We start from the raw sequence: 18,978 nt of genomic DNA on the forward strand, positions 1-18,978 counted from the left end.
GTGAGCTTGTCACTTGATATGTTTGCTGATGTGCCCATAAGGTTTTCTGATTCACAGATGGCATGGGGATACAATACAACATGAACAATAAAGGTGACGGATGCTATCCTAGCCTAAATCCCCGCTGTATCTGTATGGGCTCAGATACCTTTTTTTTTCCATTTTATAAGCACCTTGTTACTTTTATAGACCTTTCAAAAGATTTTTTACTCCATCTTCCACATCTAATGTGCCCAGTATGTCGCCAACCTCTTGCGATTACTTTGCAGGGTGTCTACCAACCGGGAAAACCAGGAATTCTCAGGGATTTTGAATAGTCTAGAAAAACTCAGGGAAAATTCAAGGAATTTGTGCTTCAATCAGGGAAAATAAGCTGTTGTCATTTTATTAAAAGGGAACAAAAGTCGCCTTACTGCTGGCCCGCGTAAAAGAGAGGAATCGTAACGAATTTATTTATTTATTTATTCATTTCCTCCATTTCCTATTTATTTATTCAACTCCTCCAGCCAACGACACGGCGTCTTTGACGCCGTGTCGTCGGCTGGAGGAGTTGCCAGTATACAGTCAACGACCGATTTTCCCGATGCCCGATTTTTGTGAAATGCCCGATAATGTGGACGGCCTCGCGGCACCACCACGTGCCCCATAAAGTGAATGTATAAGAATGTCTGTAATTTCAGGCAGAAGAATCCTTTGCTGCCCGATTTTTCTACCTTTTCGCCACAACCGCAGGTCCGAGACGGCATTAATTAAAGCCAACACTGCCGTTTTAATGATCGCGCCTGCCTGAACCAGCGCTCTCACATGCGGATCCACTGGCAGCCGCAGCCACCACCGTGGCAACGCTAGGCTTAGCTGCTTTCACGTTTCCTATTAAAGTTCTTGCTGTTCGGTGCCATGTTTTTCAATGAAAGAATTCATCGCTGTCAGTAATGGCACAGACTCCGCTGTAATCCTCGCTATTGCCTTCGAAGCTTAGGAAGCATGGCGCATTGCATTATGCCAGTTCCCGAAAGGCAGCTTCGCCTCGGTGCAGCGTTCTTACGTGGTGAAGCGTATGTAAAGTATTGCAATGAAGCTTAACAAGCGTGAGAAGGGGCAGTTGTCACAGGACAAAGTACGTATTCCATAACTATGCACATGTGCATCCACCATCTCCTGCCATAGTACGAGCACCAATATGCCTAATAAGACTATTGGCAGGCCTCCAGAGCTTTTTTGGACAAGCCTGTGAGGATTTGAGCTCTTAAAGGGCCACTAAAGGTTAATATTAAGTCAACGTGGACTGTTGAAATACCATCCCAGAAACCTCGAAACGCTTGTTTCGTGTGAAGAAGAGACTTATTTTAAGAGAAAACACATTCTGAAGCATCCGCGTACCTCTAGGGCAGTTCAACTCACCCGCCCTCCGATCGAGGAGTGGTGACGTCATGGTCTCACAGTGAGGTTGCGCCGTCGGTGAGTAAAACAGCGCCCGGAGACAGTGCTACGGCTTTTCTTCGCAAAACGCAAACGCGCGGCCAGAAACAGAGCCGACAGCAGCGCGAAAGCGGAACTATGGTGGCTAGCGGAAGGGAAAGCGTGCAACGATAAGCTGGTCCTTTATTTTATGGAGGCCACTTTGACGCTCGTTGGAATGGATGACCCCGACGACACATTGGCTCGCGATGCTGGGCTCAACTTTAACGATTTAGGCACTGATGAACATGACCTGCTGCTGAGGGCTCACGCTGCCGGCGTCGTTGCGCACTACTACGACGGCAACTGTATGTCATGGCTGTACATATTCGCACATTTGTAGCTTTTGCTTCGCGAAAACCAAATGCCACACTCACCGCCCCGTCTTCGACCTGCAGTTGTTCTTGTGCGTCGGAGAATGCAGGCAAGACCGACGGAACAGCACTACGGGAAAGCATTGCTTTGAAAGGCACTCCACACGACTTCAGTAAGTCGGCGTTGAACTCGTAATCCTCTGGACGAAAGTGCAGCAAGCACACTAAGTGATTTTTTGGCTCTTTGCCAATGCACTGTGGCAGAGGTACGGTACTTAACCGCTTCGGACGGAGAGGTTCACTCGTTAGCACACAGTGATAAGTAACGTTGGATCCGCCGCTGCAACTGCCCTTGGCCAAATTCCGCGGACCATTCGCGCATCGCACGACATCATGTGGAAGTGGCATTCGCGCTGCTTGTTCGAAATGCAAGTTTCGCGAGCCAGCAGAACCAGCGCAGCACGACACGATAACGAAACAACTGAAACTTTAAAGCACGCGCGGCGCAGAGTCGAGTGAAAACGAAACCTTTTGACCCCCATACTACTCAAGGGTAACGTCAAAATGTTATTTTTTTCTTAGAATCAGACAGAAGTAGACAAGTAGCATTTTCTTCCGTCTTATAACCTAATGAAATTAACTTTTTAATACGAGTAGTTGAGCACTAGTGACATAAATTATGATGAGGAGTGCCTTCGTCATCGGGCTAGTACCGGAATGTGGCTGGGGAGTCTCAAATCATGTGATGCATTTACCTCATTTTCTCGGTTACTAAAGCTCTGCTTGGCATTATATTGACGCTTTAGACGTTCTAGAGCATTGCTTTATCAATTTAACTTGACTTCATAGTAACCTTTAGTGTTCCTTTAAGGGCAGTAAAAGACATGCATTCATTTCTTCGGACTGCCAATTTGATTTTTCGGACATTTTCGTGGCCCCTAGGGAGTACGAAAAATCGAATGTTGACTGTGCAACTGACTAAGAGGATGCTTCAAATGGTCCATGGGCCGAACGCACGGCAGAACAAGGACAAGAACAGAAATGACCGTCGCATTGAGGAATTATTGAGAAAGGAACTGTGCCGCCTGTTCTTTGCAGGAACTTGAACTCAAAAACCAATGTTTTGGCTGATGCAAAGATGCAGGTGATCTTTATTGAAACCTAAATAAATTCTTGAAAGCAGTGAAACACAAAACTGAGGCATTGTGCGAGGACTAAGAGTATGTGAGGACAGTTGAGGTTGACTTTCCAACTGCTGAGAAAATCTCACTTGTGACAAAGTTTGGGCCTAATACCAATGATCTTGCTATCGCTTGATAGAAATAGGTCATTTTCAAAAATATTTGCTTGTGTGTGCATCTCCTTTTATTCGTATTTGAAAATGTTCAACTCTATATATACGATGGGCTTTATCATTTTTCTTTTTCAAAGATATTTTACTTGCTGTGCATTTTACTATACCCTACCTTCAGTTTTCTATTTTGAATAAAATAAACACTACTCCTTACTATTCTAGCTGGATTAAGCTCTTTTTTTATATTCTAAAATGCTTACTTGAGAGTGACAGCATCAGGCGACGTGATGTCAGCCTATCTTGACATAAAATAATGTTTTGTGTCGCTCAGGGAAAACCTGGAAAACTCAGGGAATTTGAAAATTTCAACATGGCATATGTCCTGCTCTGTCATAGGCTCCCTCGATATCCAGAAATGCCAGCTATAGGGGCCTGTGTTCCTTGTCTGCTATTTCGATATACTGCGCCAATGTGAACACACAGCCCTTTAACCTCCTTTGTTTCTGAAACACAATTTGTAGTTCCCCCAGTACCTCCTTGCTCTCCACCCATGGTAATGTCCGTCTTTTATCTGCCTGTCGTTTCTTTTTCCATTGTGTACGACACCACTTAGCGACCATGCAGGGGAACTAATACTAATAAATTGTAGTAGCCATACATGTTACTATTTGAGAACGTGTTTAAGCTTGAGAAGAAAAAATAAGATTTATTCATATAAATATTTTATTCATTAGAAAGCAAGAAACATTTCCTTTTGTATATATTGTACCCAAGCAGACGACAAACGAGGTATGTGAACTCTGTGCATCTTCCTACTGTTACTGCATATATGTACTGACACAGTTTAATAAACACAGTTTAATAAATAAAGCGATAATATGCTTTTGAATTTCTATAATAATTATGTACTTCAGGAACAAGCCAACTATCGTTTGCTCAGGCTCGGCCGCGACCACCCACGCAGGAATTAAACATTGGCCATCCTGCTTATCGATGTCGTAGCCGTCATGTCTCACTAATTTCAATTAGTTTTGAACAGTCAACTAGACTCGAAGCACCTGAAACTTAAGGTCAGACCACATGTACGCTTGCCGGCACGTGCTCACTCCTGGCTGCTCCTGGCCAGAAGCCTTGGCAGACTTCACTTCGTAGCGAGCGTAGAAAAGTGCAAGTTCCAAGTGGCTACTACCCATTGGTCAAGGTGGTGCAGGGGAAAGCAGGTCCACACCAGATAGCACAGCCACACAGGAGCATATGAGTGCAAGCACGCACAGTAGCCCTGTCGTTCATGAAGCAAATGCTGCAGTTGCATGTATGTAGCTGCAGTCTGCTACGCAGCCTTGATACCGCAGCACCCTGCGGCTGCTGCGGTATCTGACTGACTGAGTGCACTGCGGCTAGCTGAGGACTACATTTGGTGCGTCCTAGGCATCTGATTTGACTGGCGCGTCCTAGGCATCAATTTGGAAATAGTGGTGTCTACATCAGCATCCATAATGAAATTTGATCTGCACGTCATGGTGATGTTCAGCAGGCAGAGCTTTGTGGCCACACGTTGCTCCACCGTAGCCTTCGCAGTGCAAATCACTGAAGGATAAGTGGAAGCACAGCAAATGGTGTGTTGGATTGCCAATAACTCCACTTCTGCAGAACACATTTGAGAACTTCTTGCCAGCAAAGTATTTCTGAACTAGTCTAATTTAATTTCAGATAACTTCTCAACTTCCATAAAAGATGGCTCAGGGCCCCTTAAGAGGATATTGAACTTATACAAAACCTGCCCTACACGTGAGGTATTGCTTTTGAACTTAAGGTTCTATGTCATTCTAATTTCTTTTGTCGTTTTTGATATCCCAGGTCTGTGAGCGCCACTTTAAATCGTCAGACATGGTATAAACAAGCAACATGGATACACTGACCAGCAAAGTAATTGAAACAAAGCTGAAGCTTACATGTCTTCAACCTGACGCAGTTCCAAGCATACTTCCAAAATGTATGGCCTATCTGTTTACCCCAGCTGCAACTCCATCTCAGAGGACGCGTCAAGAGATCTAAAGGAGATGCGTCAAAAGGCAGCTTCGCTGCAGATGCCTTCAACCTTTTTATCAAGGTACATAAAGAGGAAGGGCAAAATAATAAAATTGGTACTTTTCATCATCGTCATCATCAGCCTGTTTTATGTCTACTGCAGGACAAAGGCATCTCCCTGCAATCTCCAATCACCCCTGTCCTGCGCCAACCGATTCCAACTAGCGCCCGCGAATTTTCTAATTTTATCGCTGCACCTAGTCTTCTGTCGTCTTCGATTAAGTTTCTCTTCACTTGGTACCCATTCTGTAACCCTAATGGTCCAACGGTCATCCAACCTGTGCATTACATGCACCTCCCAGCTCCATTTTTTTTCTCTTGACGTCAATTAGAATATCGTCTGTAGCCACTTGCTGTCTGATCCAAACCGCTCTCTTTCTGTCTCTTAACGTTATGCCTAGCATTCTTCGTTCCATCGCTCTTTGCGCGGTCCTTAACTTGTTCTCAAGCTTCTTTGTCAGTCTCCAAGTCTTTGCCCCATATGTCAACACTGGTAAAATGCACTGATTGTACACCCTCCTTTTCAATGATAATGTTAAACTTCCAGTCAGGAGCCAACAATGTCTGCCATATGTGAGCCAACCCATTTTTATTCTTCTATGAATTTCCTTCTCATGATCAGGGTTCCCTGTGATTAGTTGAGCTAGGTAAACATACTCTTTCACAGACTCTAGAGGCTGAATGGCGATCTTGAACTCTTGTTCCCTTGCCTGGTATATTTATCATTATCTTTGTCTTATCCATATTGTCACGAACTAAGGCAAGAATAAGCAGCAGTATCAGCAGCCAGACACGAAAATGTCAAACACAAGAAGTACGGTTTTCCAGCTGGCGCAAGATCCTTGACTTCGTCGTCTTCAGTCACCGTTTTTGCTGGGCACGCAACGCTGGCTCAAAACACCAGGTGGCAAATTAATCTTCAGCCCCACTCTTACACTCTCCCTATTAAGGTTGGTACTTTTCAGACGGTCTCAAACTGCCTCTCATGTATCAAGGTTTCAAAATTCTGGATAGTTGTTTCACGGCATGACTGTGTGCTCTTCCTCAAATCTCACTGCCGATGGCACCCCAGCTGTAGGAAAATCACAGTGGACCTCTCTTTTAAGCTATTTTTTCAAGATGTCGAGGTCACCAAAGTTGATGGCATAGACATTCATTCAAAAAACTGTGACTGACACTCGGTGCTTGACAGGTCTTCTGGAAGCTGCTCAGGTATTTGATGCGACAACTACCTTCAAGTCCAACGACAAGACGAGTGGTGTACTGAAGACTGTGTTGTCGCTTCTTGAGGACACAACAAATCCAGAAATGCAAGACAAAAGCGGCATGATGCTTGTAGCTTCTTTTTAAAAGAACAAGTCCTCCTCTTTTGAGCCAGTCACCCCGCTACTCTTCAGACTTGGTATTTTCGAACCCCTCAGGATCTCTCCTCATGCCTATACGGTCAAACCCACTTATAACGATACCGGTCTTAACAATGTATCGGTTATAACAATGAGAAGCCACTGCCCCATCAACGTTTGTATGTTTTCCATGGTGAAATAACCTGCTTACTGCAATGTCCTGATGCCGCATTATCGGTTATAACGATGAAGATGAAGTCTGGCTACTGGGCGCCCAGGCCAAAAGGTAGTGATATGCAAAATCTTTGAAGAGAAAAAAAGAAAAGAAATTCAAGCCACTGAATGGCGCCCCAACAGCTGCCGCGCGCTCTTTTTCCTGTCTTCTCCGTGCACCTCTCTCTCCCATCGCCCTTCCACCCATCCGAACCCGAATGGGCTGCACCCACAGCTCAGCTGTGCCCACAGCTCTACCCCGCCCCGCTCTTCGAAACACGAATGGACGGCGCCAACTGCGCTGTTTGCAGATTGGTCGCATGTTGCTCTCTGGCTACTCATTCAGCGCAGTTATTCAAACAGCTTAATCACTCGCATTCATCTTCATTGTTTGCGTCAAAACTGTTCTTGACCACACGGTTTCTTGCCACCAAAAACGAAAGATGGTTGATCCGCCTGCTGATCTTCAGCAATGCATGACGTTGCCGGAGAAAGCAAAGCACACGGCTATAGATTTGCAAACTAAGTGCTTCTAACCGATGAGGCGATCTTTGCGAACATGCTTGCATCAAATAGTGACAGCAGCGAGGATGCGGTAGGGCAGGCTGCCCGATGAGGCGATCGTCGCGAATGTGTTCGCATCATATAGCGATGACAGCGATAATGTGGTAGGGCAGACTGCCTCAACATTGTCTTCACAGGAGGCGCAGCAGATGATTCTGCCTCTCTGGGGCTTCATTCTCCCGAGGAACCTTCCACTGCACTACGTGGAGCACCTGGATGCCTTGGAGAAGGATGTCGGCAAGCTTCACGTAAAGCATGCAAGGCTTTCCTCGTGCAACCCAGTGAGAAGTATGTGGCAAGATGCTTGTGGCAATCTCGTCTCAGCGTTTATGGATTTCTCAAGCTGGCAGGCTGCCGTGGCAGCCTTCTCGCAGTCTTTAAAAGGCCCCTTCTGGGGCCACCAAAGCTGACAGCCACGGCTTGTTACATGCGATCGGAGTGCCCAGGAAGAAGTTAAACAAGTGAACACAATTAGCAGTTGGGTGGAGGAAGGTGGTGGGGAGGGGCACTGGCCTCCCCGTCATTATAGATTTCTCAAAACAGCTCTGTCATCCTCCTATTTTGATTTTTTCAAGCAACCCGGTTACAACAATTATCGGTCATAACAATGGAATTTTCGTGGCACTTGAATATTGTTATAAGGTTCGACTGTAGGTACCTGAGGAACTACAGAGGTCTCACACTGCTGCATGAGTCAATAATCAGATGCGTCTGCAGTTCACATGTAGTGAATCCACCCGCTGAACTGCAGGATGTTCCTTGCCTGCTGTGTGTGAAGAAACTCATGACGGCAATGAAGGATCAGGAAAAAATCTGCAGTTCTTATGATGAATGAGATCCATCTACAACCATATTTCGATTACAAAGGTGGCACAATCATCGGCGTTGCCAATAAAAGTTTGACTGCGACCAAGACAGAACATTTATTTACGATGCAAAGCCTTTTTTCATCTCAAAAAAGTGTTGTTCGCATTCTGCCAGTTGATAAAATCAACACTGGACAGTTTAACACTGTCCTCCGGAGCATCATACCATATTTACTCGCATCATAGGCGCACTCCCAGTTTGTTCGCAAAAAAATCTTATTATTTGTTTTTTATTTCTGCGCATAATAGGCACACCCCGAACTTGGCACTGTGACAGGCATGTACCCAGGTTGTTGTTGTTGTTTTTTTTTTTCAGGGGGGGGGGGGCAACCCAAGGTAACTTTTCTACGCAAATGAGGGAAGGGGGTACCTTTACTACTACAAATGTTAATAATGCCCACCATTCGTCATAAAGCCGCATAAACCTGCAAAAGATAAATGAAATAAGGTGTATCCACAGGTGCGCCTGTGAGATACACCTCTCCGTTACTTGGCAAACAACAAACTACATCAAATGGACTCATGAATGAAAGAAGCACAGGAAGAACGCTGCCAAGAACAAGTACAGAAGTGAAAGCGTGAAATAAAGATTTCTAGTAGATATTTTCATTTTTTTTTATTAGCTCTGGAAGAATTATAGAGAAATATGGCGGAACAATCACAGTTCTTTTGGATCCCTCGTTTACTGCTTTACCAAGTTCAGTGCCAAAACCGACTCGTGCTGCTATATAGGAAGCTGCGTAATGGTTGCGTGGCCGCCAGTCCAGTATAACCGCGTTGAGCGCAGGACGCTGCGGTTCTAGATGTAATGCAGCCACCGTGAAAAGCTAGAAAAACACCCACATTAGCACAGCAGAGAAGTTGCTACGTCAAACAGCGCGACTGATAGCTGTAGAAGCGTCATTCAAGACACACATAATTATTCTCCCCTTCTGGCGGCGTCTTCTCTACTTCCTTTTTAAATAAAAGTATCATCATCAGCAGCAACCTTTTTTTACAATCACTGCAGGATGAAGGCATCTCCCTGTGATTTCAATTTACCCCTGTCCTGCGCCAACCGATAACAACTAGTGCCTGCAAATATCCTAATTTCATCGCCCCACATAGACAACTGCCGTCCTCTACTGTGCTTCCCTTCCCTTGGTACCCCTTCTGTCACCCTAATGGTCCAACGGTTATCTAACGTGCGCGTTACATGACCTGCCCAGCTCCATTTTTTCTCTTAATGTGAATTAGGATATCGGCTAGACCCGTTTATTCCCCGATTCAAAACGCTCTTTTTGTCTCAACGTTATGCCTAGCATTCTTCCTTCCATCACTCTTAGCACAGTCCTTAACTTGTTCTCAAGCTTCTTTGTCAGTCTCCAAATCTCTGGCCCATATGTTAGCCCCGGTAAAATGCACTGATTGTACATCTTCCTTTTTCATGATAATGGTAAGCTTCCAGTCAGGAGCTGACAATATCTGCCGTGTGCGATCCAACCCATTTTTATTCTATGTATTTCCTTCTCGTGATCACGGTTGCCTGTGATTAATTGACCTAGGTAAGCGTACTCCTACACAGACTCTAGAGGCTGACTGGCAATCGTGAATTGTTGTTCCCTTGCTTGGCTATTCATCATTATGTCTCATCTATGTCTCTATTCATCATATTAGTCTTCTGCATATTAATCTTCCCCCCCAACCCCACTCTTACACTCTCTCTGTTAAGGTCCTCAATCATTTGTTGTAACTTGTCTCCATTTTTGCTGAATACAACAATATCATTGGCAAACCGAAGCTTGATGAGGTATTCGCTGTCGATCCTTACTCCTAAGCCTTCTCAGTTTAATAGCTTGAATACTTCTTCAAAGCACGCAGCGAATAGCATTGGAGAAGTTGTGTCTCCTTGTCTGACCCCTTTCTTTATAGGTATCTTCCTACATTTCTTGAGTAGAATTAAGGTGGCTGTGGAATATCTGTAGATATTTGCCAAGATATTTACGTAACCGGTCTGTACTCCTTGATTACGTAATGCCTCTATGACAGCTGGTATCTCTACTAAATCAAGTGCCTTTTCGTAATCTATGAAAGCCATATAGAGAGGCTGATTGTACTCCCATTGGGTACGTGCCTGCACTGTGATCAGCTTATTAATGTGTTTGCTGCACTGACTACTAGTGCTCACTAGTGTTGCTGCCGTCCCAGCTGCTACGGACCCCCAGCACGTAGAACATAGCGAAAACCAGTTCTTCCATTAACTACAGATACTTCCCCCGTCACCCAAACCGCCGTGAAGCACGACGACCTAATGCGGCCATCAAAACATAAAAGAGAGAAAGAAAGCATCAATGAGCGAAAAATAGTTCTTCCATCAACTGTCGATACATCCCCCCCCCCCCCTAACCGCCATGCGGGATGTACACTTTTCGCCTACTTTCGCTGAGGCAGCTCGGAAAGCTGGGCGACATGAAACAAGAAGCAGCGCCATCGCCCTCAATGCTCAACACAGGTTAAGAAAAAACACCAAATCTTGCCATATTGCAAGCGGCGTGCAGTTAATGTGGTCGCGTGTTCCGCAATGGGGAAGTACGGGAGCTACATGGCTGCATTCGAATTGAAAGCTGTGCAGCATGCACTGGAGCAGAGGAACAGTGCTGCAAGCAGATATTTCAGTGTCGGAGAAACCAGGATTCGCTACTAGCGAGGTCAGCAGAAAAGACTTCGGGCTACCAACAAGTCACGACGGGCCTTTCGCGGTGCAAAGTCTGGAAAGTATTCACAAGTGGAGGAGCTACTTGTTCAGCACATATGGGACCTTTGACAGGACGGTTGCACCGTGTCCCTCGACATAGTGCAGACTGAGGCACGCAGAATTGCCCGAGGGCAGGGCATCAAAGCAAAAGATTTCAAGGCAAGCTCCGGATGGACAACGCACTTCATGCAATGCCATGGACTCACCCTGAGATGGCGCACGACGTTGTGCTAGCGCTTGCCCTCTGCATACCAGGACAAGGTACTGGAGTTTCACCGTTTTGTATTACGGCTCCGGCAGCACAAGAACTTTATTTTGTCCCAGACTGGGAATGCAGATCAGACCCCCCTGTTTCGACATGCCTAAAAACACGACTGTAGAGGAGAAAGGTGCATGAAGTGTGCTTATTAGAACATATGGCGGGAAAAAGAAGATGTACTGAGATGTTGGCGGTGACTGCGGATGGGCACAAAGTGCTGCCTTATGTTATTTTTAAGAGGAAGACGCTCCGAAAGAGAAATTTCCCTCGAGCCATCTACTTCAGGGTCCAGGAGAAAGGCTGGATGTCCGCGGAGTTGATGGTGGATTGGATCAAGACCGTCTGGGGCCGCCGGCCTGCCGGCCTGTTGTATCCGGCCATACTCATTTTGGACAGTTTTTGCGGGCACCTTGTAGAAGGTGTAGGAGAGAAGTTGATAGAGCTGCGCACGGATATTGCCGTGACTCCAGGAGGCCTCACTTCGGTACTGCAGCCTTTGGAAGTGTCCTTAAATAAGCCTTTTAAAGACAACGTTCGAAGGCTGTACACTAACTAGATGGCTGGAAGACAGCATCAACTAACTCCAGGTGGCAAAATTAAGAGGCCGCCTGCGGAAATGTGCGGATGGATCGTGGAAGCCTGGTGAGAGATCTCTGATGACGTCATCAAAAAAAGCTTCAAGACGGGGACCTCCAATGCACTGGATGCGAGCAAAGACGACATGTTGCGGAGTTCAGACAAAGATGAGTCTCCACTCAGCGGTGATGAGTGTGTTCTCACTGACTTTGACTCAGACTCCGAATAGGGGGAAGGAGAGGAGCATCTATGACATGTCTAAATAAATTTTGTGTGTATGCAGTCGACGTCTCTCGCCTGTTCATTAAAAGGTAAGTAGGTAACTTTTAGTTTTACTTTTATACTGGATTTATTGGTAAATTATGTGAGAGTAGCCATATTCTTGACATATGCTCATATCTAAAGCATAAGAATGCGAGTTAAAAAATTTCCGGAAATTTTACCCCGCGTAATAAACACACCTCGAACTTTGAGCCGGATTTTCTGAAAAAAAAAAGTGTGCCTATTATGCGAGTAAATATGGTAAATAAGCTTGAAAAGGGTGGTCTTTGCATCATTGCTCTAATCAGAGATAACAATTCTATCAATCGCAGAACAATGTCTCTTTCAAGCGTCATCAAAAGTCAGCAGTTCCCACTCTCACCTATCCCATCTTACGCAACCCTTTCTTTTTTTGTTATGGACCTTGCTCATTTGTTAAACTGTGTTCGGAACAATTGGATTAACCAAAAGAACCATGATGCGTGCATGTTGTTTCCTTTGTTTCTGCATCTGCACAGTCAGTGCATTTTACCAGTACTGACATATGGGGCAGAGACAGAAATACACACGAAGCTTGAGAAGTTAAGGACGGCGCAAAGAGCGATGGAACGAAGATTGCTAGGCATAATGTTAGGAGACAGAAAAAGAGCGGTTTGGATCAGAGCATACGGGTATAGACGATATTCTACTTCACATTGAGGGGGAAAAAAATTGAGCTGGGCAGGTCATGCAATGCGCAGGTTAGATAACCGTTGGACCATTAGGGTTACAGAATGGGTACCAAGAGAAGGGAAATGCAGTCGAGGACGGCAGAAGACTAGGTGGAGCGATGAAATTGCGAAATTCGTGGGTGCTAGTTAGAATCGGTTGGCGCAGGACAGGGGTAATCCGCCTCTTTCATGGCGCGACAGCGCATGCGCCCCGCCCTAGCGGATTAGTTGCGAAACGTTTTGGAAGGGTCGTGCGCGTGGCCGCGCGCCACAAAGTCTCCCGAAAAAAAAAAAAAAAAATGCTCGGACGCACGTTGCTGCAAACACTCGTGCCGTGTACAGCATTGAAACTCTACTGGTGGCTCGACGTCGGTGCGGTGCCGAAAACGTGCGTAGCATAAGACCGCAACTCCACTTTAAAAGAGAAAGCGGCCAGGACATCGTCCGAGTTGTCCAGACTACACCGTGAGCCAGGTAGTTGCCGCCTTTCATGAATGGCTCACTAACTTAACGAAAAACCTGCGCGTTGCACTTGGGCGACACTTAAGTGCATCACGTTGTTGATGAAGTCTTTCTGCAGTGTCGGTCCTCACTTGCTGGTGGTGGTAGCGCGTTCGCGACTGCACGTACTCGTAAGGCGCGGCAACGCTGGGTCGATACGAGACCGACAAGACACTCACTCCAATGATTGACCGACTATTGTGCGTCATTGAAACCTTTCTATCATACCAGGTCGACAACGACGCAACCGACGAGCGTGAGTTGTACTGCGACAGGCTTTCTTGTCGAAGGCACCGGCAAAATCAGCATGCCGACCATCGTTCGACCGTACCCTGCGCAATCGACAGTCAAACCGACAATACAACAGCGACAGCGTATTCGCTTGTATATGTAGTTAATCGTGCTCAAAATGAGTTAAGCAAGCCTACCAAGTTGAAATGGACAAGCTGTGACCTTCTCAACCCGTGCCTACTAAGTTTGAGCCAATGTCGATCCTGTTTAGCGAAGGTCAACATAGCGCCGTCGAGTTCACTCGCTACCGGTGGACCTGAACTGAAATGTAAGCAGTTAGGTCGAACGAAACTGCTTTTATAGTTCAATTCTGGCATTAGCGGTTTGAAAGCAGCTACACTTCACTTCGCACGGCGCGTACACAATAAGCAGTAAGCGGCAAACAAGAGATGGTGTATTCGGTATACAGCAGCATAAACAACCGCCTCGCTCATTTATACCAACGCCGTGTGAGCGGTGGCATCCGCGCGTTTTCGTGAGAGAACATGGCCTACAAATGAGCACTTATGCGAGCACAGTTTTCTCTAATAATGCTCTATGGCACGCTAAAACTGTATGATGGAGTTAAAGTAAAGCGAGAATGAGTTAATTAACTGCCCGTAATACATGTATCTGGATCACAGTTGCCGTTGTTTAAGTGGTTCGGCCGCTCATATTGACTCGTCTCAGGGTGTGAAAACATGGCACATATGCGCAGATGTGCATGTTTTGCTACATTTTGACACTATTTCATATCAGCGATGGACATTTTCCACAAAATTTGTCGATAACAAGGACCTGCGGATGTAGATGTTGATGTAAACAAGTGCACCATTTTAATAAATCCGACACAGAAGGCTGCGCTCAAAGACTTTTTGGATAGGGGAAACGTCTAAATAATGTGTAAAAAGAATACAAAAAGTGATGTCCAACTGCAGAAATCAGTGACAAATTCCAAGGCAGCCGTGCCGCCAAACGGAACTCAGCGTGCCTTTATCGGCCGCACTGTTTGCAGAACAGCGCACTCAGGCCTGCTCACCCAGTAGTCATTGAGTGCTAAATGGCTTCAGGAATGACACGCCGTCCTGAAGAAGCCATTAATAATGATTCGCAATCGGCGAAACGCACAACCAACGCACACTCAACGTGGGTGCAGATACACAAATCAACCAGCGAAAGCCCCGGGACGCTTCCAAAACGTTTTCAGCAGCGTGCAGCAGAGGGCAGCACGAGAAAATGAAAGAGGCGGATCGGAGATCGCAGGGAGAGGCCTTCGTCCTGCAGTGGACATAAAACAGGCTGATGATGATGATGATACACTGGCTGATCGCGAATGCTAGTCCTAACAGACCGCTGCGACACTAGACTGTGGTGTGCTTCGTGCGCATTTTTATTTAGGATGAGGTAGAAATGGATACAGCAAGGACACAAACCAGCCTGCATGGATGTGCACCATGCAGCCATCAGCACACCTGTACTGTGAATTCCGTATGAATATGCCCGGGTCAAGCGTTTACAATATCCTGTTTAAATGTCCAATCGTGATATGCCAGCAACACGTCAACCAGGAGGATTACTGCTGTGCCGGGTTTCGATTTCGGAAGCGACTTCCTGTCACAAACCGTCACCCTTGCTTCTCATCCACCTGTCTCGTCTTGCGTGGCGCTCAATCGGCATGCCGATGCATTGCAGTCCCTATGTTTTTGGCCCTTTCCCTGCGGCCACTGCATCAATGAATACTGACACCCCACAGACAGAGTCGAAAGTGGCTTTCAGCTTGCAGAACATCTGAATCGATTTCCACTGACATGCAACCCTGCAAGCACGAATGAAAAGCGTTCAGCGTGAACTTGCAAATCGCACAGAAATGAGCCTTGGGCGCAGCTGCCACGTCAGCCTTTCCACCAAGTGCAGATGTGGCATGCAGTGGTTTTCTTAAATCCAAACTGCACTGTAAAAATTTGGCCAAGTTCGGATGAGGATGGACTTGTTTTGACTGCTCGTGGAACCATAAACTGGCATTTGCGGAAAGACCTTTTCTATGAGAAGACATACCCAATGGTGCAGACATCGTCAGTTCGGAATTCCATGCCCGAAGCAACACAGAGAAAACGTCAAATATCCTCCAGGCTTTCTCGTAGAAAGCATATCACAATGGGATGCTATTTGTGTTCTTGAGGCAGACTGGCGATCTCCTCTTGCCGGTAATGAACAGCTGCAGTTTGCACAAGCCATCCACATGTGCAGAGAGCAAAACTGAGAAAAACACCCTACTCATTGTTTCTCCATGGCATGCAGTTCCCTTCAAATCAATTTTTTGTTTGGAAGCATCTGCCAAAACAGTGGCACTTCGAATTTGTTGGCGTTAAATATTTCTGACGGCACGAGAAGTGATTGCGTCTTGATTAAAAAAAGGGCACTTCCAGGGGTGAGGCACAGCATTCGATATTCAACGTGGCAGTGAACAGCAGTTCGACACATGTATAGTACAGCGCTTTACTTTTTCGCAGTATTTGCAAGGGGATGTTGCAACAGTTCGATATAGATAAATTAGTGATGTGATATATACGAGTATGATATATCCGGGATCGACTGCACCAGCGACAGACAGAGTGAGCGACTCTGCTGAAAAGCCTTCTTGTCAAGGGGTAGAGGAACTTGTTACTCACTTTCTTCAGCAGAACAGACTGGCGGCTCGTCATTTTCTCAAGGTCTTTGGCATCATCATTGATCCGCTCTTGCCAGTCACGCTCTTGACTCTTCCAGTGCTCTAGCTGTGACTGGAGATCCTTCTGTTCCTTGGTATTTGCTTCAACCTGCTTTTCCAGTGCTGAAAGCAACAGAATGCAACTACTGTCACTAAATACTGCGACGAGCCAGTTATTTCAACAGTCTCGAAGTATAAAGAGGGGATTTGAGGCAAAATTTATAGCCAGTAGGGGACATACAAATTGCTGTTTTAATCACTACAGTGGAACCTTGTTATTTCAAACTCCAGTAAGACAGAAAAGAACTATTAGAATAAAACTAAGTTTGAACAAACAAGAGCTGCTTTGGATATTGTGCTTGATAACATGCATAGTAGAGCGTACAATACAGACATCAACTGATCATTCGAGATCAGTGAGGTCGACCTAAAGGTTCGAAAAAATGGAGCACAAAATATTGAATTTACCACAAGATACATCTGTTCCATAGGCAACCACAAAAGCTGGTCAACGTATTGCTGCACGCATGCGATTGTATGTGATTTTATCAGCCTGCATTTTGACCATTGTCATGGCTGTTAATACATACAGACGACAGTACAATATCCATATGTAGCAAGTCTCCATTCCCTTTCTCTTCAGAACAGTTGCCATTTGACGGTTCCCTCACGTGCCCTCTTCAATGGAGACATAGAGGGTGAAGTTGGTGCTGCTTGACGCTGCTTAATAATTGTACCGATGAGGTGCCCACAATTTTTTTGAAACTGAATCAATTAGCATTGGTCAACGACTGTACCATATCACCGAGGCCCAGTGCCTTATCATGCATTCTTGGGAGCACTGTCTCAGGAATTACGGATCACACAATTACGTGGCCAATTTTTTCGAAATTGTGGAGTTTGATGTGCCAAAGCGCCGCCATGATTATGAGGCACACCGTACTGGGTAACTTCGGAAATTTTCACCACCTGGGGACGTGCACTCAATGCACAGCACATGGGCGTATCTGCATTTTGCCCCCATCGAAATGCGGCCACCTCGGTTAGGATTTGATCCTGCAACCTTGTGCTTAGGGGCGCAATGCCATAGCCGCTAAGCCACCCCGACAGGAAAGCGGCTAATTCGAGGTGGGAATGCAAAGAGAAGGATAATGGCTTTGGTGTGCCTTGTGGAGTATGCAATCATCAGGTCATGCCACAGCTTTTAGCAGTGTGCAACCCCTTGAAAGCCTGATTCATAAATGCATCATAATCACTTTTGAAGCGCCGCACGTGATGACATAAATGATAAAATTATGTAATTAAATGGCACTTTACCTCTACGTTAACAGGTGGTGCATGCAGCTCAGATATATTGCAGAGCTAAAAGGCTCAATTTCCAAGGCAAGCATCGTTACAGTGGCTATAGTGGTGGACAACTTTATTCATTTACTTATTCAGTACACACAGACACCAAAAGGCATACAGTGGGGGGAGGGGGGGAATGTTTTACAAAACAGTTAGAAACGTTCACAAAAGATTTTTACATGACATGGGAGGAAAAAAAAAGAACAACAAAATGTGGCAATGAAGGCAAAACTACAGAAGCAAAGGGTGCACAAGTAAGAGCGCTCAAGAAAAAGTTCCACGTTCTCACGCATTAGTTTTAAGTGGCTCTGAATCCCTTCTCGAGCTTGGTGAAGAAACATCGTCCAGTGATTCCACATGCTGCTGTGAACATCTAAGCCAAATTTTGCAGTCGTGCACAATTCATGCAGCTCAAAAGTAGAGCACAAAGTCCCCTTTTTTTCAAACACACTCTGTTGTTCAGAAGCATTCTCGTAACTCTTTTCGGGGCTGCTACATTTCATCATATAACAGATCCATATAACAGATTCTCATACGTGTCTGCTATTGACCAATAGCTGACATCAATCAAGACAGGTGTTTGGATCAGTGCGCTTCTTCCTACTGTTCCGGTGTATATTTATTGACACCGCTTATTAAAGATGCTGAAGTAAGCAAAAATCTGCATTTCGAATTTCAATAGGAAGTACACATTTCAGAAAGTACAACTAGTGTACCAATTGGCTGGCGACTACCATCTGCTAAAGCTTGGTCATGCTGAACAGGAATGAAGCTTTGGCCATAATGCTTATCAATGTCGTAGCTGCTAGGTCTCGCTAATTTCTATGAGCTTTGAACACTTAACTAGCCTCAAACCATGCAAAACTAAAGGTCAGACCAGACATATGCTTGCCAATGTGTTCTCACTCCTGGCTGGTTCTGGCTAGACGCCTTGGCAGATTCGCTACGTATTGAGCTACAGCACAAAATGTCCACTTTGGATGTCGCAACTATTCTTCACTCAAGCTGGTGCAGGCCAAAGCTGGTCGACACCACCTAGCACAGTCAGACTGGAACACACGTGCACGAGCATGCGTTCCAGCCTTGTCGTGCATATAGTTAGCCACTACAGTTGCGTGTAGCTGCGTCTGCAGCGTAGCCTAGATACTGCAGCCGCCATGGGGTACTACTTGCTGCGGCTCTCCGAGGCCAACAGCATGCTCTATAGGTGACATAACTTAAGGCTCAAGTGCCAACATTTCATGAACAGGCCATCTGCTTCCCGAGTTGCACATTGTTGATATCATGGTCGAAGATTGTTCTGTTAGGAATCCTTTCAACGTGAGTACCAGAGTGCGGCATCCATCACTTAACCGATGTACGCATTGCCGACGTACTTGCACGAGCGAACATGTAGTTTGTTCGATCCTCGGAAGTTGTGTGATTGTCATAGATATAAATGCGAAAGGAAATGTGCTACAAGTGTCACTCGGT

General features: G+C 45.7%; 1 protein-coding gene across 4 annotated transcripts in view; it reads right to left on the reverse strand.

Moving 5' to 3' along the window:
* Positions 1–18,978, reverse strand: part of SMC3 (structural maintenance of chromosomes 3) — a 463,962-nt gene that overhangs the window by 134,358 nt on the left and 310,626 nt on the right. For all 4 annotated transcript variants that reach the window (XM_075676310.1, XM_075676309.1, XM_075676311.1 and 1 more), the window contains exon 24: positions 16,121–16,281. In XM_075676310.1, the coding sequence (XP_075532425.1) occupies positions 16,121–16,281 (161 nt within the window). The remainder of the gene's footprint in view (positions 1–16,120; positions 16,282–18,978) is intronic.

The sequence above is a fragment of the Dermacentor variabilis genome, unplaced genomic scaffold (assembly GCF_050947875.1).
Source record: "Dermacentor variabilis isolate Ectoservices unplaced genomic scaffold, ASM5094787v1 scaffold_12, whole genome shotgun sequence".
Taxonomy (NCBI): domain Eukaryota; kingdom Metazoa; phylum Arthropoda; class Arachnida; order Ixodida; family Ixodidae; genus Dermacentor; species Dermacentor variabilis.